A 22,343-nucleotide genomic window follows, 5' to 3' on the forward strand; every position below is an offset into this window, starting at 1 on the left:
AAGACCTTGACAGGTTTTAGATGTATATTTGAGCTATTTCCAGGTTCAGGGTATAATTAATCTCAAAAAATTAGATTCTTTTTCTTTTTATCCAAAAAAAAAACAAAACTATTTTTGATAACGTCCAAAACTCGTGGAAAACCTAAATAAATCTGCCCCTTATTGTCACAATATTTAATTTAGGTTTATGTTCATTTATGCTTATTTCTCTAAAGCGGTATATCATGGTGATGCCTGTAAGGTGCCTAATGATTGTACACTTAGGGGCATATTTATCAAGGGTCGAATTTCAAATTGAAAAAAAATAAAAATACGAATTCAAAAAAGACCAACTGAAATTAAGTCGAAGTTGTTTTTTGGTCGAATAGGTCCGTATTTTTTGGGGGGAAAACTTTGAATCGCATTTGATCGAATGCGCTATTCCTTCGAATCGTACAATTCGAACTTTTTTCAAAGTCCACCATTTGACTCCAAATGGGTTCTAGAAGGTCCCCCATAGGCTAAAACAGCAATTTGGCAGGTTTTAGATGGCGAATGGTCAAAGTCGAATTTTTAGAGACAGTACATGATAAATTTCGATATTTGAATTTTTAACAAATTCGAATTGAATTTGGACTATTCCTTAGTCACAAGTACACAAAAAATAGCTTGAAATTCAAATTTTTTTCATTCAAAAATTCACCTCGACCTTTGATAAATTTGCCCCTTAATAGGGAATTAGAACCTTTTTTTCTGAAATAATCTGTTCTAGGTTTCAACCTGCTAATTAAAGGGGTGGTTTAACTTTTAGTATGTTATAGAATGGCTAATTATAAGCAACTTTTCAATTGGTCTTTTTATAGTTTTTTTTTAATTTCTTGCCTTCTTCTTTTGACTCCTTCAACTAGGGCTCTATCATCTAAAAAAAAAACAAATGTTCTGTAAGGCTACTAATGTATTTTTATTTTTGCTCTTTATTACTTTCTGTTTTCTATTATTCATATTCCAGTCTCTTATTTAAATCAATGCATGGTTGCTAGGGTAATTTGGCCCCTTGCAATCAGAAAGTCCAAACTGGAGAGCTGCTGAATAAAAAGCTAAATAATTCAAAAACGACAAATAATAAAAAATGAAAACTGGTTGCAAAATGTCTCCGAATATCACTTTCTACATCATATTGATAGTTAATTTAAGGGTGAACATCCACTTTAAGTAAAGTTGGCGACTAAAACAAAGGTACTGATTAAATAGCACTGTTGCAAACATGACTACACCATATTATACAGAGGCAAGCTTTACTTAATTATAGAAAAACCTAATTGAATTCAAACCTTATAGACCATGCTTAGTGATGTCGGTTTCATACTAATCATACTAATAGTTATTTCAAGGTGAACACCCCTTTTAATAGGACCTGCTATTCTGGTAAATGTGTCATTCAAAAGTTATTAAAAATATAATTGGTTTATTGCGTACGCTTAAATGCTGTGGTTGTGACGTTCTGTGCAAGTTGTACTGCAACTTGTGGCAATATTTACATTTGTTTTATTGTTTTTCTGAACAGACAAGCAGAGCAGACAATATTATTTTACTAGCTAAACTATGAAGTGGAGTTCCAAACAGCAACACCTTCAGATTTGGAAAAATGAATCCCCTGAATGTGTGAAGAGGGGAGTAAATGTTAGAATAATCCCAAATACAGTTCAGAAATGGGAGGTCAAACAGGCAGAGGTCAGGTTGGGCAGCAAGGATCAGAAGTTAGGGTCAACCAGATAATCCAATAGAAGCAGTAATGCAATAAAGCTTAGCGTCCACAGAAGCTGAAGATCACTTAGTAAAGCCTATGAAGTGGCTGGCGTCCATAAATAGCAAGAGCATAATCACAACATTCGCACACAGCCGCATCTGTTCGTTGATACGGTCCCGCGATCCGACCGCCCGTTCCCAATCGTTAGGGCATATCGGAGAGAGATCCGCTCGTTTGGCGACATCGCCAAACGAGCGGATCTCTCCGTGTATGGCCACCTTAAAGCAAGGAAAAGCCAAAAGTTAAGAATGCAATAATCAAAAACTAAATGGACAGAATTGTTGCTGGTAGAATTGTTTTTTATTGAGTTGGGCATTCGGGCCTCACTTACAGTCAGTATTATCACAGACTGGTTGGTAAGGGGCAACCTGTGATTTTTTTTTATTGAAAAATATTCTTTATTATATATAATATAAATATGCGAAAAACACATCCTTACGTAATTCCACTTGCAAGTTACCTGAGCTCTTTATTGGAACCCATTACGCTGCCAGTGTTTGCTGCTGAAGACTGTATGGATTTGTATCCAGCTACTTTTGGCCATACAACATGTCCTGTTCAGTGGGCATTATGCTCTAAAAAAGTGGAGACTTTCAGAAGAATCTCCATGAAAAATCAAACCCAATTATTTTACTCCTATTCAAAGATTCCAGTTATGCACTCATTGTGGCACATTGACTAAGTAAAAATCCCCTTGTGTAACACATATTTGGTTTTATTAAATAGCAGCTATTTAGTCTAAAGCTGGTGAATCCCAAATCTGAGCCCTCATTTGCATATGCAAATTAGCCCTAGGATTGAGGGAAGCAGTATGTAATTTAATAAACAAAATGCTGCAGAAATAGACTCAACTTTCATATTCTGTATTCTGTGTATCCTTAATAAAAAACCTCCATCTATTCATATTTTACAATCTTTTCTGTGAGCTGGAAAAGCATCAGACACACCATGTTTCATATTCACGTCATTCACCCACATTTATTTAGTGAAAAATAATGATCCAGTGGGTGGGTTATTGTGTTTGATTTGCTTTCCCTTTTATATATCAGAGAATATGACAAAAGCAGGAGGATAATTGAGCATCTTCATTAAAGCCTCTGATTCACGGGCATTATTTGCTTTTTTTCTGCAGATTCTGACACACAGAAGCCTAGAAGTATTTATTATTGATGGCGTTGTCCTTTTTCTCATTTTTTAATACAGTGTCCCCAAATGGCCTGTGTAAAAATATTAGTGGGGTATTGAACTGATTTGTGGAAATTCCCCGATTCCACAATTTGATTGTTCCTAAGCCTGATGGTATTAAATGCTTATTACACAATTGTAAAGTTCCTGTGGCCAGTATGCTTTGTACCATTTACTTCCATTTCTTTAGGCATTTATGCTGTCTTCCTATAATTTTTTACACCCTAAGCATTATGGGATGCTACTGCCGTAACTTAACATTCTATTGTTTTATATTGATCCCCTAGCTGCCAATTTTTTGCCTTTTCATGTACCCGAGAATGTATTGCCTATGAATTAGCTCCAATGGGATTGTTTTGCCTACAATAAGAATTAATTATATCTTAGTTAGGAACAATGGCAAAGTATTGTTTTATTACAGAGAAAAAGGAAGTTATCTTTAAAAATTATAATTATTCAATTAAAATTGTATGGCTGATGACCTTCCCATAGTTTGGATCTTTCTAGATTTCTAGAATGGGTTTCGGATAATGAATCTCATACCTGTATATGAAATACAATACAAAAGGAAGACCATAAGGCATAATGGCCATTTAAATCTTAATTGACACTTATTTTCCAGAGAGAGTCAAATTGAACCATTTATGAAACTATTGTGAGCTTTCATTTAAACATTTAAGAGATTGATTTATTTGGTTTTATGTTAAAATTACTTTCCCTTTCATGAAACTCCTGTCTCCGTGGTTGTGTTTTTATTTACCAGTGTCGTGCTGGGTCTTGGGCTAAAGTAAAGTTGATTGAGGTGAAGAATCACCTTGGGACAAAGCTCTGTAGCTGCTTGATTTCCTTTAACAAAACCAGATTAAATAAACACTGTAATCAGATAAGATTTGCCTAAAATGTGCCTTGCATTCAGAAACTCCAATTATTTGTTAACGTGCTCTTAAAAAAAAAAGTACTTGGTTAGACATTTTATGTCTTGTTGAGGATTGAAGATCTCCGCAGACAACCATGTTTTCAAAAGCCTAATAATAAGCCGTAATTACACTCAACCTTTACGTTTTTCCCTTCAGCTGGTTTCCGCACACCTGCTTTGGAGGACGATGAGTAATAGGGTATATGGCTCCAAACCACGGGAGCACTGCTCTTGCGTTACGGCCCAGCTGGATTCTATAGGAAAGCAGCAGGTACACCCTTTACTTTGCGTTTTGTAATAAACATTAACACTTATTTGGCAATTAACACAAGCCTGGCCGCTAAAAATTATGGTTGAGCCCAATATTATTAATAGGGAAAAAAAGATAAATATATAGGAAGGCTGGTATTTTTTTCCAGAAAAGTTGGGAACCCAAGCCATGATATGCCTTATAACCTGGGTCCAAATGTTTAAAAATGACTTCCTTTTTCTCTATAATAATAAAAAAACAGTAACTTGTACTTGATCCCAACTATGATACAGTACATCCTTATTGCAAGCAAAACAATCCTATTGGGTTTATTTAATATTTCGATTATTTTAAATAGACAAAGATCCAAATTATGTAAAGAGATGTTATCTGGGAAAACCCCAGGTCCAAAGCATTCTGAATAACAGGTCCCATACCTGGACTGACAACATAGTAATGAAGGAATGATTGGTCTTCACAGCAATAGAAGATACAGTTGCCCATGCATGGGATTTTGTAAAGTGCTCCTTTTCAGATATATAAGGGGTAATTTTCATTTCCCCAGGATGCAAGTGCTAAGAGGCTCAAGAGCACAAGCCTTTGTGCTCATCTAACAAGCAGCTGCACCCCATGGAAAGCTGCACCCTGCTCCAGATGAAAACCCAGTGCAAGGAGCAGAGCACAGTATCAGGAGGTCCAGGTGACCCCTCTCCTTACCACTTTCAAATGATGCGGAAGGGAAGATGGCTACATCCACCCACCCTGCCTATGAGACTGGTGATAATTCGGTTATGATAAGCTTTCTAAAGATATCCATCCTGTACACTTTTATAGTGTATAATAGATATTTCCATACTTTCTTCAGAACATACTCTTTAGTGCTTTTTGTGTTCTAATCAAAAATATGGTCCTTGTGTAGTGGTTTAACCTTACTTAAATGAAATGTTATGTCTGAAAGGACAATATTGTTAGTAGGATAAAAGTGCAGCAATATAGTTGCTGCACTTTGCAACCTGGTGGTAGGGCAATAGGGCTCTATGGCAGCTATAGAATAATTACAGGGCTAGATGAACCTGCACTAAATTTAGAATATCAAAATGTTCACAGGGCTAGACCAACCTTTACCCAATCCAAACATCAGAATATGCACAGGGCTTTATCAGCCTCTACCCATTTAGAATATTCACCAGACTTGACCATCCTGTACCCATTCAAAACATCATAATGTTCATAGGGTTAGACTAACCTGATAATGCGAGTACCGGAATTTTAATAAAACTTGACCAACCTGCACCCATTCCTCATCAGAATATCCACAGGGCTTTGCCAACCTGTATCCGATCATAACATCCAAATATTCGCAGTGCTTGATCAATATGTGCCCAATCATAACATTAGAATACTCACAGTGCTTGACCAACCTGTACCCATCAGAATATTCACAGATTTAGATTTAACCTGTAACCAAACTGAATATCAGAATTTTAAAGGAGATATTACAACCTGTATCCAATCAGAACATCAGAATAAACACAGGGCTAGGCAAAGACCATCTTGCTTCCTGGCTAGATAAACATATAGCTAGTCAGATTAGTATATATCATATGCCATATAATATATATTGTAGGATTTAGTGTAAACACTGATTTCATAAGACTTAACCAGTACGTGGCCATTCCCATAATGGAACACCTTGGAGCTCCCTGGTAAGAACAACGTGCAGGGCACAGATCATCAACCCCAGTATTTGTGTAGCAAAATACAGTGAACTCAATCTTGAACAGTTCCTAATGTTTAGCTGTATGTAAGTAACAGGCTGCCCTGGGGGAGAGGGCTTTATTGTATTAATGTCAAAATATGAGAACTTTTCTGTTTTCCCACGGGGGGAGGGTTTCACTCAGAACCTAGGGAAAAACGTCAATTGTTCAGTTAACATTAGGTAAGGTGATGCGATTCCTTTTAATCTACCTTTTAAGACAAGGACAAGCTTTTCGGTTACACGCCACTGTGTCAGTCAGTTGGCTGCTTATTTTCTGTGTTGCTTTTGTGAATTTGGTAAGGAGTTGGGCAGCAATATTGACTATATACTGGGGGTTCAGTATTGTAAGAATCATTTTAAAAGAAAACTATACCCCGAACAATGTAGATCTCTATAGGAAATATATTGCATAAAAGAGCTCATATGTAAAACCCAGCTTCATCTAAATAAACCAGTTTCATAATAATATACTTCTTTAGTAGTATATGTCATTGGGCAATCCTAAATAGAAAATTGCCATTTTAAGGAATAAGGGCCACTCCCTGGGATTCTACTAAATCTACAGGTATTGGATTTATCCAGATGTGGTGTTTTCCAGATAACGGGTCTTTAAGCAATTTGGATCTTCATAGCTTAAGTCTACTAGAGAATAATTTAAACATTAAATAAACCAAATAGGCTGGTTTTGCTTCCAAGAAGGATTTTATATCTTAATTTGGATGAAGTACAATGTACTTATTTATTATTACAGAGAAAAAGGAAATCATTTTGAAAAATTTGGATAAAATGGAGTCTATGGGAGATGGTCTTTCCATAATTCGAAACTTTCTGGATAACAGGTTTTTTCCTTCCTGAAAGATTCGGCCGAATGCCAATTTGCATATGCAAATGAGGGGCAGGAAAACGTGGAGGAAAAATGACTTCTTTGTTTTGTGACAAAAAGTTAGGTGATTAATCTTCCCATCCATAATTTGTATATGCAAATTCAGTTTTGGTTCGGCCAGGAGCAAAGATTCACCCTAAACCTGGTGAAAAAGGCTGAATCCTGGCCACATTCAATCCAATTCAGATTCAATGCATCCCTAATTTTAATAAAACTGCTTTATTTAGATAAAGCAGGGTTTTACAAATGAGCTGTTTTATGCACTATATTATTATAGAGACCTGCATTGTTCACGGGTATAGTTTTCCTTATCTTTGTTACATGTCTTATTTGAATTAGTTCTTACAAAAACCAAATCGTGAAAGGAGGCTCGCTCATTATGAGCATGTGTGTGACCAAACATGGCCACTCACTACAGGCGCTCCTTCCTGGTGCAGACGGCATAGCTCTCCCTAGGAGCATTTTTTGCCCAAAATGGCAACAGGTAGGAGTGTGCACTCTATTCAAATACAAAAGTTATGAAATGGGGTGTGGATTGTGGCGGTTGACGTCACAAGCATGCACAGTACTTTGTGATGTCACTTCCACCCACGTCATGTGCACATGCACCGATACAGCCCTACCTGCACCTCCATAAAAGCTATCCTTTAAAGGAGAACTAAACTCTAAAAATAAATATGGCTAAAAATGCCATGTTTTATGTAATGACCTTATTGCACCAGCCTAAAGTTTCAGCTTCTCAATAGCAGCAATGATCCAGTGAAAGTGTCTGCAACACTCACATGCTCAGTGGGCTCTGAGCAGCAAATTGTCATGCAGATGTTTGCTTGTAATATAAGATGATGCTATCGGGCAGATTATTAAATTCTGATGCTAGTTGCACTGGTTTCTGAGCTGCCATGTAGTAATTATCTGTATTACTAATCAGCCTTATATTGTGACATTTATATTCTATGTGTACTGTATATTTTGAGTCAGTCTAAGCTCAGTAACTGAAAGAGCATGTGCAGTGAATCAGCAGAAAAGAAGATGGGAAACTACTGGGGCATCCTTGGGGGCACAGATCTTTACTGCTAAAGGGCTGTAGTTGCCTTGGGCTTGTTAAGAAACCCAAAACATAATGTACAACATTTCTAGCCTACTTCTAGAGTTAAGCTTTAGTTGGTGGCCAATAAAAGCTGCCCACTCTGTCCCCGCAGACCGTCTCAGTTTATTGGCCCATGTATGTGGCCCCAAAGGGCTTGCCCAGCTAATATCTTGCTGAAAATTGGGCACATATCAATCAACAGGTTTGAAAATCCCATTGAACAAGGAGCAGATTGCGGTGTTGATGGCGTCCTCATCTGATGGGACACGGTGCATGATCCCTGTCAGCAAATAGCCACCTTTACTTTGGCTGACAAGGATTTCAAACTAGATCTGAGCACCAGTGTCTAACTAGATATTACTGCCCCCAAAGCAAATTATTTTTCAGGCCCGCAAAATGTCTAGAAGTTAACCTGTTTTACCAATATTCATTGATATTGTATATGAATTAGGACATTGTGGGGCCTCTATACCTCCTGGGCCCCCTGCAGCCTCAACGTCTGCCTCCTCTGGGACAAAACAGAGCACTATGCACACACACACACCGAGAACATACAAACTCCTTGCAGACATTGCCCAGTTTACACCAAAGAACTGCTTGTTTGCAAATGCTCCCGATCTTGCATCCAGTGGCCCTGTGAAATTCAGGACAGTGTGGGGCACAAGCAGTTAATTCCGCGCATCCCATTATGAAATTGCTCTCGGCATCCAGTCTGCAAAATAGGAAGATAAAATCAGCAAGGCCAGCGACTCCAACCTAGTTATTTGTGTTCAGTAAGAGGATCAGCTTGGGAACACTCCCACATGTTCCTTTTTAGGAAGGAGGCGTGTCTGTGACATCAGCTGCTGCTGCACATGGAGGTGTGGATGTTCCAGCAGGAGCAGCAGAGCTCAGAAGTGTTTGTGTTGTGCTTGCAAACAACATCACAGTGATCCCTGCACTGCCAGTCTACAGTGTAAACCCATTGATAACTTGTCAACGGCACATCTCCCTCTCTCCTGTTTTTTTCTTTTTTTTTTTTTTTGGTTGAGCCAACTTGAAGCTGCTGCAAAAAATTCACCATGGAGAAAATGTCCAGGGTTTTACCTCTAAATCCAACTTTTATACCTCCGACTTACGGAGTCCTGAAATCTCTTCTGGAGAATCCGCTGAAGTTACCCATGCACCACGAAGATGGTAATGTATCCACTGATATCTTAAGGCTTTCCTTGGCTGTGTGTGTGTGGCTAGACACTTTATAATACTAAAAAATTGGGGGTTTTATCTGTATTAGTCTGGACTGCTCACGAGTGAAATCATTATATGCAGAATATTTGCATATAGGGTGAACTCAGATTGGTGTATATTTGTTACTGTACTTGTGAGCTGATGCACGAATAGAGAAAGAGGGTTCCATCTATCCGAAAAAATCACAAAATTTGCATGTCCTTATATTTAGTAATAATTGTGTAGACTAGTACTTTATAATTACGTTGGGTCAGATTTGTACATTTTTTTTCTTCATTTATTTTCGTAATCTCCCCTTCCCTCAGTGTAATGGTGTGTATGGTTACAGTACGTACAGTATGTCTTCTGCAGAGTTACATGATGGATTCATTCCCTTTGAATGTTATCCCTGCTAATATCATGCAATCAAACAATTAAAATTGTAATTAAACTGGATGCAGCTGTGTAGAGGGAGAGAGTGAACTATATATGTGTAGAGAGGCAGGTACACACTCGCTGGCATCAGAAGTTCTTTCTCCACTGTAAATAGTGTGTTTTTATCATGCACTTTCAACTTGATTTTATGTGGAATAAAGTCCCTTTTGTTCACTAAGCAGAAACCAATATTTTGTCTGGGAGGGGTATGAATTATTAGACATACAGTAACTGGTACGGTGTATAGAGCACAAAGGCGTGATTTAAGGTTGATAAATTGCTTAATAGGATTAGAGGGAGCCTTGCTTCATGACCACCTGTTTGGGGTGCATGGTAGTACCCTGTGCACAGGTCGAGAGCCAGCTAATGCTGATTGGCTGCAAGTCATTAAAAGATCAGAATGGTTCCTATAATAACCTCCTAAGCATGTTAGCTCCATCATCTGAACTGCGGCCGAATATGTTTTTTATCAGAGTTATGGAAAGACCTACAAGGTATAGGTGTGGTGCCAAAAATACTCTTAAACTTATTAATATGGTTTACTGATGCCGCTGATAGCTTCCTTGTAGTGTTTATGGCATTGAGATGCCGGGTTTTTAGAATGTTCCATAAAGAACTTGGCCAACCCAAGTAGTCCTCACTTAAATATGAAAATGAAAAACCAGTTTTTGTAGCCAGCTATTATTCAGTCTGTGTAGGTGCCTAGATCGTCAATGGTCTTTTGGCAGGTCAGAAATAGATTTGGCTAAAACTAGTTGATGCAGCGTTTAACAAGTATTGTTTAAAATAAAAATCCTGAATTTGGAGCATGCCTAGCATGTTGTAGCCCTTTAGACCATGCACGGAATAAAATAAAGCTGTAGCTTGAATTCTCTCCATATAAACATACAGTGTAAATGAACTCCTTTGTGATTACTTTGGGAACCTGCCATTATTTAGCTCTAGAAGAATGAGAACATAGGCTGAAGGTGTAGGGAGGCTTAGGTTCCTCAAAAAGAGACCATCTTCCATAAATAAGTATGTTGTAAATAGATATACATGGTATATGGTATCCACTAAGGCAACTGTCTAGTGTGACTGCTGGCAATTCTTGCTGAAGTTCACCCAATGGGTGTCTTTCATTGTTACTGATCTTTAGTGAGAGTGGAGGGCACAATGTGCAAACCATCATAATGTGTTGCAAACACTTGTTTTTCAACTAATTCATGCTACCATATATATATATATATATATATATATATATATACTAATGTTCAGCAGACAAGCCAATAATATACTGTCGAACCCCCATGTTACGTTTTTTAGGGGAACTGAAGAAAAAATAGTGTAAAATTAGAGAAAATGTAAAATCAGGACAATGTGACAGTATATTCAATATATATGGGTCGGACCACAATAAACATTGTAAAAGCAGGGATCTGTAAAATTAGAAAGTGTAAAAGTGAGGTTTTCCTGTATACCTAAATGCTAGGCTACAGAAATCCTCAGAATTTCCTCCTGGAAAGAAGAGAGGATAAAAAACACTGATTAGCAATCAGTGCAGAAAATATCAAATCTATATTTTATTTTGGGATGCTCGACTTTTAGTTGCAGTTATTAGGACCCAGCAAAACAGAAAAGAAAGTCATCATTATGTGGTATGAGTGTTAGAAACAATTTTTCAAGTAAAAAAAAACATAGCTATATATATAGATAGATATATAGATAGATATATAGATATTATATGCAACTTTCCAACATACAGTACACATGTATAATGGTATATTTGTAAATAAAGCGATTGTTAAAAGCATTGTCTTTTCATGGCTTTTCTCTGCACTGTTTCCTATTATATGTTATATACACAGGTATGGGACATGTTATCGAGAATGCTTGGGACCTGGGGTTTTCTGGATAACTGATCTTTCCGTAATTTGGGTCTTCATGCCTACTAGAAATTAATTTAAACATTTAGGGGCTCATTTACTTAGGGTCGAATATCGAGGGTTAACTAACCCTCGATATTCGACCGTCGAAGTAAAATCCTTCGACTTCGAACATTAAAGTCGAAGGATTTACCGCATTTCCTACGATCAAAGGACTATCGAATAGTCGAAGGTCGAAGTAGCAAAAAAAATTCGAAATTCAAAGTATTTTTTCTTCTATTCCTTCACGCAAGCTAAGTAAATGTGCCCCTAAATAACCCCAATTTTGGTTTTGCTTCCAATAAGGATTAATTATATCTTAGTTGGGATCAAGTACAAGCTACTGTTTTATTATTACAGAGAAAAAGAAAAATTTGGATTATTGGGATAAAATGGAGTTTATGCCATTCCGTAATTCGGAGCTTTCTGGATATCTGGTTTCCGGATAAGGGATCCTATAAAAGTGTTGCCTTTTCATTGCTTTTCTGACTACTTGTTATTACAGTATATGTATGTATGTATGTGTATATATATATATATATATATATATATATATATATATATCTAAGAAACTAGTGCTAATCTCTGCATTCACTGCTGATTCTGACTTGTAGAAGCCAACTCTCTTAACACCTCCTTCCCTTCACAGACCTTCATCGGCTTGCTTCTGCTAGCCTGTTTAAATAGTCACATGAGTAATGAATCTGTGTTGGAAATTGCTTAGAAATGCATGTTGGCTGTGAAACTTCAGTTTTTTTAACTCTGGAAAACAGTAGGTTGAAAAAAGACTTATCCGTCAAGTTCATCCTTTTATGTCAAAGTGAAACTAGTTGCTAGTTGATCCAGAGGAAAGTAACAAACCCCATCTGAAAAACTGTTGCTTCCAGACTTTAAGATGGCATTTGGACCCCAAAAAACAAATGCAGAACCCCTCCAGTTCCTGTTTTAGAGATAACATGCCCATATTAATGTAGTACTGCAGAGATCTGTTACTTAACGCTAGCTCTTCTGCTCAGTAGCACCCGGCATCCTATTGGAGGATACTGGGAGTTTTTATTAAAGGGGTAGAAAACTGTTATTTTGCATAATAAAAACAAATGTCATTTTAAGCAACTTTTAGCAATAAGCATTCATTTAAAAGAAGTTTCCTGATTTTAATTTTCTTTGAAAAAGTGTTACTCAAAGCAGTATCTGTCTGTCTGTTTTCTTTTTACTGCTGGTCTTGACTATGTGCACCATGAAACAAAGCAGCAGTAGTCAACTGCCCTCTGGCTGAGACATCACGTTCCCACAATCCTTTGCGTGTTCTGAGATTGAAAGGCTAAATAAAAAGGAGGATCCCATATGCAAAGCATTGTGGAAAACAGAATTTTGGCTAGAGGAGGGCTGGTTATTGCTGCATATAATAAGCAGTTCAGAGAATAACAAGAAAAGATAGCTCCTGCCACCAATAGTCATTGCATTTTAAAAATATATGTGTATTGGAAAGTTTCTTAGAATTACATTTGTTTTCTCTAAACAACATGCAAGGTTTGTGTTTTATTTCCCTATTAAGGCAAAGTCTGCAGACTGCCCGGGTAGAGGCTTCAGTTCCTTTCACACATCCTCCATCCATTTCTCTGCATTTTTCATAGATTGGAATGGAGCTGCCATAGTGCTTTGCTTTAATATAACAAAAAACATTATGCTGGGGTTATGTTGTTTTCAGAGAATGCCATAGTTAATGGAAGCAACATGGTAGCTTCTGCTTACAGTATATAAATAATTAGTCAGAAAATGAAAGGGAGGTTGCACACAGCATTCTATGCTTTAAAAATTAATATAAGGATGCACCAAATCCAGGATTCGGTTCGGAATTCAGCAAGGATTCTGCCATTTTCAGCAGGTTTCGGATTAATCCTTCTTCCCATCGACCCGAATCCTAATTTGCATATGCAAATTAGGGGCAGGGAGGAAAATCGTGTGACTTTTGGTCAAAACACAAGGAAATAAAAAATGTTTTCCTCTTCCCACCCCTAATTTGCATATGTAAATTCAGTTCGGTATTTGGCCGAATCTTACGCGAAGAATTCGGGGGTTCGGAAGAATCCAAAATAGTGGATTAGGTGCATCTCTAAATTAAAGCAAATGAAACGTTATCAGTAGAATGTTTCACATTTAAAACAATTTCAGAGATACTGTTTGCTAAAAGATAAGCATTACGTTATGTTTTCTTAATCTATATCTTGCTCTTGTCTCTGTAGCCTTCTGTAAAGAAAAAGAGAAGAAATTAGAAGATGACAACACGGCATCCACAGTCCCACAATCCGCCTTTTTGGGGCCAACCTTATGGGACAAGACGCTACCCTACGATGGAGATACCTTCCAGCTAGAGTACATGGACCTGGAAGAGTTCCTCTCTGAAAATGGCATTCCTCCCAGCCAATCCTCACATGAACTGAGCCATCACCAGCCAAGCCACCCACAAGCGTCTGCCACGTCACCATCTGTTATTGATCTAAGCAACAGGGCATCGACTTCTGTCCTGCCAGGCCTGGTACCTCACAACTGCATGCACAGCCCAGTCAGACCCGGTAAGTGTCATATGCAGTGTATTCGCTAATGGGTAACTGTCTTCTTTGCACATAGAAAATTACAGGTCAGTCTTCCAAGGGCCTGCAGAAATTGCACTTCTGTTACTTCTGCAGTGCAACTGCTGCTGTTGACCAAGGGCTGCATTGTGCATTCCTGTTGTATTGCCAGAGGAACACATGTAAACATTGATCAGCTCTTGAAAAAATCTCAATATAATGATGACTAGTATGTGGCAGTTGTGCTACAAATTAAGTCGGGATTTAGGTTGGGACATTTGTTCGTATGCGGCAGATAGTTGGTACTGGGTGGAATTTCCCAGTGGAGTATTGGGCTGAATTTCCGTATACTCCACTAGCGTCCTGTGCAGGTCCTGTTGGGCAGACCTGTGCCCAACCTAGACCCTCTAACTCAAAACTTGACCCAGACCCACTGCACCGAATCCGCTATTTTCAGAACCCCAAATCCTTTGTTAACCCTAATTTACATAAGGTGAGGAGATTGTGAGCCTGCAATCAGCCTGCATGGTCAGGGAACTAGGGTCTTTCTGCCCAAAACTTGACCACTTTGAGGGCTTTCCGTGGGTACCTGACCCAATGCAGGACTCCACTATCTGGGTTTCTGCTCTTGCACAAGTGCACGTGTCCAACAAAGTAGCAATTACCAATTGTTGTACTGTAATAACTGGAAGGCAGCATTTATAAAGTTTTATTGTTGCATTACTACTGTTAACCCAGACTTGTAATGGTTTATTTAGATTACTGTACATGTTTTCTTTTCATTCTTAAGTGATATCACAAGTGTGACTCCTACAGAGGATGACTGGAGCAGTAGCTCAGCAACAGCTGGAGGGTTGTAGTATGGACAGCTTTTTCACAAAGAAATAGATATGTGTACATTGGGGGTTATATTATTTCATACAATGCTGAGTTATGTCACACAGTATTGTAAAACACTTGTGATGTCACTCATTCATGCATAATATACACCCGACATATTTCTTTGTTAAATAGCATTGTCCATCATGCAGGCCTCCAGTTCCAGGGCTACAGCTACCAGCTCTGTGGCATCTATACATGGTCTCTTTTGTGTATTAAAAGAGACCATGTATAGATGCCACAGAGGAACCCTAACCTCATAGATGTCAAACTAGCAGGGACACAATCATATACACCTATTGCTCTGGCTGCCTATGGGTAACAGGTATAGAATCAGAAATAAACCCATCACACGAGGAGGAGCTAGCTAGAATTAATGAAATGGCTGCATATCTGAAGAGTATACTATATACAGGAACTCATAATGTATATGTTGTACTGTAACTTTTATACTAAACACTGAACCATAAATGTTTTATTGTTTGTTTGTTTGTTATAAAAATGCAAATTCTTATCCTACAACAGGAGACAACAGGAGATTAGTCGCTGCTACATGTAGCCATTTTGAATTCAATTTAATAGGAGAGAATCCATAAGGGATTTCCCTATGTTTTCTGCAGATATAAAATCAACACGTGACACTGGGGTGAAAGAGATATCTTCAAAAGGCAAATTTTGTGGGATTTTTTTGATTGCCCAGAAGGTGGCTGGGGCTGATTGATTTTTAATACATTTACTGGCAGTGAAAAAAGTTTATTCAGAGCTCTGTTAGCCTTCACCTCCGGTGGGGGAATTTTTTTTTCCCCTGATAGGAATTTCAGTCTAAAGCCACTTCGTGTAGTTCCCCCTATATAAGGAAAATAAGTTAAATATTAAACCCTCCAGAGATGCCAGTTATAGAAACCAGCAGCAGTAATAAGCAGGTGTCTACTCACACATGACACACCCTTTGTCTTATTTACCTTTCCAGTCCCGTAATTGAGACACGTGAGCGCACATTTACAATGCTTCTCACATTACCTGTCATGTGACTATGTGTGGATTATTATGGACACATGGTGCTGCCATGTGCTGCCTATCTGCTTAGAGATTTAGCTCCTTCCAGTGCTAGTGACTAGTGCCTGATGTGTGTGCGGCTTGTCATTCGCATTATATGCAGCTTATTTACTAAAATGCACTGGGCCTAACTGCCATGTACCTAAATGCCCCAATGTACAATGGGGATCTCATATGTGGTCAGTATTAAAAGGGTAAGATGGCAATCTTGGTGGCTTTGCACTTTTTGAGTACATACTGATTCACCCAAGAAGCTGTACTTCAGCTGTGGTGGGACCTGAGCCACATGAGGCTTTTCTAGGCCCTGTTTTTATGGGGTATATTTGCATTTAGGGGTAGTAGATGTGTTCCAACACAGGTTGGCAATGCAACTATAAATTGCTTTGGAAGCACAGTTGTTAAGGCCTGCTTTAGGCACGTAGCAGCTCTTTTGGACCCTCATGGGGAGGTGCCGCCAGAGGCAAATGGAAGTTTTTGCTTTAATACTTGTGCATGTTGGCAAATTCTTAATGCAACAGCTATGAAAGGAATTCAGCTACATGCACAAAATAATCTAATTTTAAGTCTGCAGAAATGTGAGGCATGTCAGGGGATGAAAAAAAAAATATTTCTACTTCAACAGCCCATTTTTCATGCTTATTTCCCTTTATCAAAGCTTCGCTCCTTTCCCAGCGCTGGTTACACATCAGTCCGTATAACATTCCACCTGATCAGTTCTGTGCTTTCCAGCGCTACCATCAAAGGGGAAATGTACTATGTTTATTTTGCTCTGTAACAGACATTAGAGTATGAGGATTTGGTTCTACTCGACATTTCATCGTTGTTTGTATGTGTTTGTTAATTTGCATGGGGGCTGCTGTTTCCCTTAGGCTGTGTTGTACAAGGGCATAGGTTGTTTGGTGCAGAAAGCAAGGACAAATAATCTATGCCAGATATGTACCATCCCAATCAGGCCCAGATTTGTGGAAAGGCCCAGGCCTAGGGCGGCAGGATGTTAGGGGGCCACATGCTGCCCAACCACATCCACATTGGTTCAGAAACACTGGGGATGTGCAGGAAATACAATCTTTTTTTTAAATTTCCTGTGTGCCAATCCCCATTTCTCCGCTACCGATGATGAAAATTTGCGTGAATAAAAGGGAGGGAACTGTAGCGATGAATGACAGCTGGCCTAAGGGTGCCCCCTTTGTAAATGTGGCCCTGATCCCAATGGTAATTCATCAGCAACGATGACACAGTCTTATTTTTGTTGCAAAAATTATGAGCAAAACACCTTAACCCTCACTCTCTGTTTGGAATCTTCACCAATCTACAGTAGAGGTAAGAACATAAGAACCATAACCAATAGTAATGTATATGCAAGTGTTTCATATGAATATATCATTCAGATGATAAGCTAGAGAGCACTGGTGGCCACAAGGCACTGGAATTGAATCAAGGTACAAAAGCACATTGTGCATAAGAAGTTGCCTTAGGCAACTTTGGGCGACTATAGAAAACGCATCGCCGCGTGTGCATTAGCGCAGGCGACTTTTCATTCTAGCCTATGGGGAAAAATGCAGAGGCAGTTCGGGGAGATAGTTGCGCAAAAGACGAGGAGATTAGTCGCCAGGTGACAAAATCTCCCCAAATCTCCTCGTGTGGCCTTACCCTAAAACAGGGAATGCTTCATATTTTAGTGTGAAGAAACACAGAGCTACTAGTAGCAGCTACTTTTTGTGGCTAAAGAATACCCTGCCATAGACAATACTGAGAATTGCCTCTTATCACTATTGTCTGTTTTGTAGCCGTGACTTGTAGCAGCTAATTGTAGCTCTGTGTGTCTTCACCCTTAATGAGGTTTGGAAGAAGCCAGGAGCTGTGCTGGGGAACTAGTAGTTTAAAAAATAGGTGATAGGGGTGCTCATTTCCCCTTTAGGTTCTACATCTGATTAGTCTGTGACTCTAGTTGGTTGCACATTACACTATCCATGAGTCACATGGATCTGGGACGTACCGCAACTTTGTTCCATTCTGGCCAGTCAGAGCAAATACACATCTACGACTGTGACATCACACCAATTTCTAAATCAGATCCAATCAATTTGCTGTAAAATCACATGCAGTCACACTGTCCACAGAATCTCATGCAATTTTATTTAGCTTGAAGTCAAACAAGTAGGTTGCATGACTGATCAACACAGAGGTATTTCTTTTCATAGAAGGAGATATGGGAACAGTCTAGTCCTTAGGGGATGAAGGCTGGTGCGTCACTACAGTCATGACCCCAATCACAAGGCCCACAATACTTGCAGTCTTTGCTTCATGCAGACCCATTGCTCACAAAGCAAATTATCCAGCCAAGCGGCTGAAGCTCTTTTGTTGCTACCAGGTAATATTTCACAGTCAATTGCTGCAGCAAGAAATTTATTTTGCTTATTAAAAGAGCCAGTTCCTGCAGTAGCCTTAACAAATTAATTCTGTTTCTTGTGGCTTCATATATATATTTTTTTCTATTATTAATCCTTCTATGTACGGAGGGATACATGGTCAGGATCAACAAGGATAACTGCTATCCTGATCACCATTTGCTGTGGCCCAGTCACCTATAACAACTCAGTTAATGTTTGCTTTCATTTTTAACTTCCCTAGACCAGCAACTGAGCCAGGGGGTGTGGGCCCTGGCTCAGTTGCACCCCCTGCTCCCCCTGTAGTTACGCCACTGTTTACAAACCCCTGCAAGTGCAAAAACAGTAAGGGGTGCAAAAGCATGCCCTTTAGTTACACAGCACTGTTGCCTCTGGCGTTGCTGCAGGGCACAAAACTCAGCCCTGTCTTCATCTCCTACCTTTGGGCAAGCGGTAAGAACACTGCCCCCATGTGGGCTGCACATTCTGCTGCTCCTACCTTGTGCCTCAAAGTGACACATAAGGTAGGGGCAGGTAGAGGGTGGGAGGGTAGGAGGCTTCCTTCTTGCCTCCCTAGAATCTAGAGTGGTCTCTAGAGAGTGGCCAATTGCATTTCGCCCATTTCGTTGGGCATTGTCAATCAGCCCTATCATTTAGTAAATGTGTACACAAGAGATGCCATCAAGATGAGCATACCAGTTCAAATGTCAGTAGCTGTCCCCCTCGTATGATATGACTGCACTTATTAATTCTGAAGGATAACGTAACAAACCAGTGAACTGATCACTGTTTTTTCCATGGATTTGGAAAATTCCTGCCCAAATCATCTGTAACCGTTTGCCCAGGCTGACAGCTAATGCTAGGTCATTATCAGTATTGAACTGCTTCTTGCCTGCAGGTACGGCCTATCCATCTAGTTAAAATATGACAAAAACCATCTAAAGCTTTATTAACACTTCGCTGCATTAAAGGTTCAGTTTTTAGATGGAATGAGGCGTGACTATAATAAATAATAAATTATCTTGCCAATTTACTCACATGCACATGGGCAGAGAGAACTAATAATTTGCTGTACTGTGTGAGCAGAATATTTTTAGACCAGTGCCCTGTCAATCCTATTACTTGTTAAGCTCATGTTGCGCATCAGGGTTTGCCTTTGGCAGATTCCTAGTATTAGACTGATGCATTCTGTGGCCGGCGGGTCATCCGAGCTCTCGGGTCACATTGAATTACTTGTGCCAATTATGGAATGAGATGCAGATCCTGCTGTAACTTTCACTGACTTCCTATAAGTCATATTAGTAGAGTAGCTGTAACAGCGCAACTGTGTATGGAATGTACTCTCCTGAGTCACATTTTCAATTTACTGGTGTCCTGTTGTAATGCTGTAGAATTCCTTGTGGAGCATTAGTACAGACCACAGCTATGTTTGAAAGCAACAACGAGCGGAACAGATACTTTAATTTAAAGGAGAAGGAAAGGTACTGAAGCAGTTTGTCAGTAGATTAGCCACAATACTGCAAGCTATAACACTATTTATTCTGTAGAATGCTTTACCATACCTGAGTAAACAGCTCTAGAACCTCTCTGTTTGTTTAGGATAGCAGCTGCCATATTCACTTGGTTTGACATCACATCTGGCCTGTGTTTCCCTGCTCACACATAGCTCTGGGCTCAGATTACAGCAGGGAGGGGGAGAGGAGCAAATTGAGCATGCTCAAGCCCTAGCCCTGGAGGTTTAAGATGAAAACAGGAAGTCTGTTATAGAAGCCCATGTATACACAATAGAAGGAAAGAAATGTGGTGTTTCTTTTGACAGAGGACTCAGAACAGTATTACTTTGAGGGTTTACTGGTGTATTTATATAGACCTTTCCGATAAAGCTTATTTAATTTTAGCCTTTCCTTCTCCTTTAAGCATCCTGGGTGATTTTACAGAGCCTTCTGGAAATTCAGTTGCAGAAATGACAATTATGATGAAAGTTGCCCAGCGGCCCTGTGGCTGCTCCCAAGTCAAGTCAAGCAAGTTGGAGCCTTTATTTGGCCTTTTAGTTCATGATTGTTTTACTGATTGTTGAAGTTAGGAACACTGGCTGTAGTGGCTTGAATGGGCATATCTCAGCACTGAATTTGTGTATTTAGAAGTGTTTCCCACCCAATATGTATCCCAGTTTGCTGTCAGTGTAGGACTTACAAAGCCACAAGATGTATTCATTTATATTTTTAATTACCTCTTCGCCAGGGCTTACAATCTAAAGCAAATGTAAAGCCTGTCTGACCTACAGAAGCTTCTCGAATGTGGCTCAATGACTTTGAATGTCTGCATACAACTCTTTAGAAATACAGAATCCTTCCTTCCTCTGCAAACTTTTTAATATACTCACTGACATACCTTCCTCCCTGCAACAAACTTGACCGTTCGTTCAGCTGAAATTTTGAAAAGCACTAAGGTGGGTATTAGGGATTATCTCTCCATAAATAGATACGGTGATCTCTTCACTGTCACAAGCCGCACGTACTCCAGCCCCAGATTCTTCGCAGTGATTCTTTGTTGTAGCTGAGAAATATCTTTGGTGTGACTGGCTGGAGGCCCTTGTTTGACAATGATGCATTTGTGTAATGCTAAATGCAGTAAAGGCCAATATCTCTCATAAGAGTTTCTTTCTGAGATCCATAAAAAAAAAAGTGATGGGCAATTAATGATTTCTGATGCAGTTATGAGTACCAATAATTTTGATGGGGAAAAAATTACATTTCCTTTTGTGACATTAACCAATGGATATATTTTATTACCATTCACTCTCTTGCCTTCAAAAAACTACAAGTGAAGGTACAAGTCTACTATGTTTTTACAGCAGTACTACCTATATGAGTCTTAACTACGGTAACTACCCTACTTGTAAGGGGATAATATACCCCATTTACTGTATATATAGGTTCATAAGCTTCCATATATTGCTGGTGACATACATACAATACATAGTAAATGACATATTTATCTATTTCAAACTCTTTGCAAAAATCTAACTACTAGTAGAAGACGACCTCAGAGGGGGAAGCAATTCCTTCCTGAACACAAGATGGCAATCGGACCAGTCACTGGATCAAATTTGTACTAGAGCTAATTTCAGTAACCTTGTTTTTTCTCCCTTTCTAAAATGCCATCCAACCTTTTCTTGAAACTGTCTAATGTATCTGCCAGTAAAACACCCCCCGGGCAGAGAGTTTCACAGCTCTCACTGCAAACAACCCTTTCCACATCTTAACCTAAAATGGAAAAGTTTATTCCCTCTTAAGGAGGTGGTTAACTTTGAGTATGTTATAGAATGAGCAATTCTAAGCAACTTTTCAAATGGCCTTTATTATATTTTTATTATTTTTTCATTATTATCCTTCTTCCCCTGACTCTTTACAGTTTTCAAATAGGGGTCACTGACCCCATCTAAAAAAACAAATGCTTGTAAGGCTATAATATAATGGTCCTCTTTTTTTTTTTTTTTTTATTACTAACCTTTCTTTTGATGGCCTTTTCTATTTCTTATTCCAGTCTCTTATTCAAATCAATGCATGGTTACTTGGGCTCTAGTAACCAGACTGCTGAAACAAATAATCAAAACTGAATGCAAGTTGTCTCAGAATGTCACTCTCTACATCATACTAAAAGTTATCTCAAATGTGAACAACCCCTTTAAGACGCCTCATTTATAAGGTAAAACCTCTGTTACTCTCAGTGACATATTTAACTGAATGGGGCCCAATATATTAGCATAGTATGAATTTGTGCATTTTATAATTTTCCACTTCTAGCTAGAAAATAAAGCAAATTGGCATCATAAAAACAATGCTGTTCTGCGGTGCCTTTCAACCATTTCAACACTATTTACCCTGAGGCTGTAAGGAAACTTAAAAAAAAATGACTTTATTTAGTCTTCCTTCCAATAAAACATGCTTACCCCTTTTTAAAATATTTTATAGAAAGTACTTAAGCAGCCCCAGATGTTTATTGAAATTCTTCCCTGCTGTCAGTATAACAGGATCATG

At 38.8% G+C, this 22,343-nt stretch overlaps 1 protein-coding gene across 2 annotated transcripts in view; it reads left to right on the forward strand.

Annotated features, from left to right (window-relative positions):
* Positions 1–8,707: 8,707 nt before the first annotated feature.
* hlf.L (hepatic leukemia factor L homeolog) overlaps positions 8,708–22,343 on the forward strand; it is a 33,820-nt gene continuing 20,184 nt past the window's right edge. Inside the window, exons 1-2 of one of the 2 annotated variants that reach the window (XM_018235126.2) lie at positions 8,708–9,042; positions 13,655–13,984. In XM_018235126.2, the coding sequence (XP_018090615.1) occupies positions 8,928–9,042; positions 13,655–13,984 (445 nt within the window). In that variant the 5' untranslated portion in view covers positions 8,708–8,927. The remainder of the gene's footprint in view (positions 9,043–13,654; positions 13,985–22,343) is intronic. The other variant, XM_018235125.2, reaches the window with a different exon arrangement.

This window comes from Xenopus laevis, chromosome 9_10L (assembly GCF_017654675.1).
Source record: "Xenopus laevis strain J_2021 chromosome 9_10L, Xenopus_laevis_v10.1, whole genome shotgun sequence".
Taxonomy (NCBI): Eukaryota; Metazoa; Chordata; class Amphibia; order Anura; family Pipidae; genus Xenopus; species Xenopus laevis.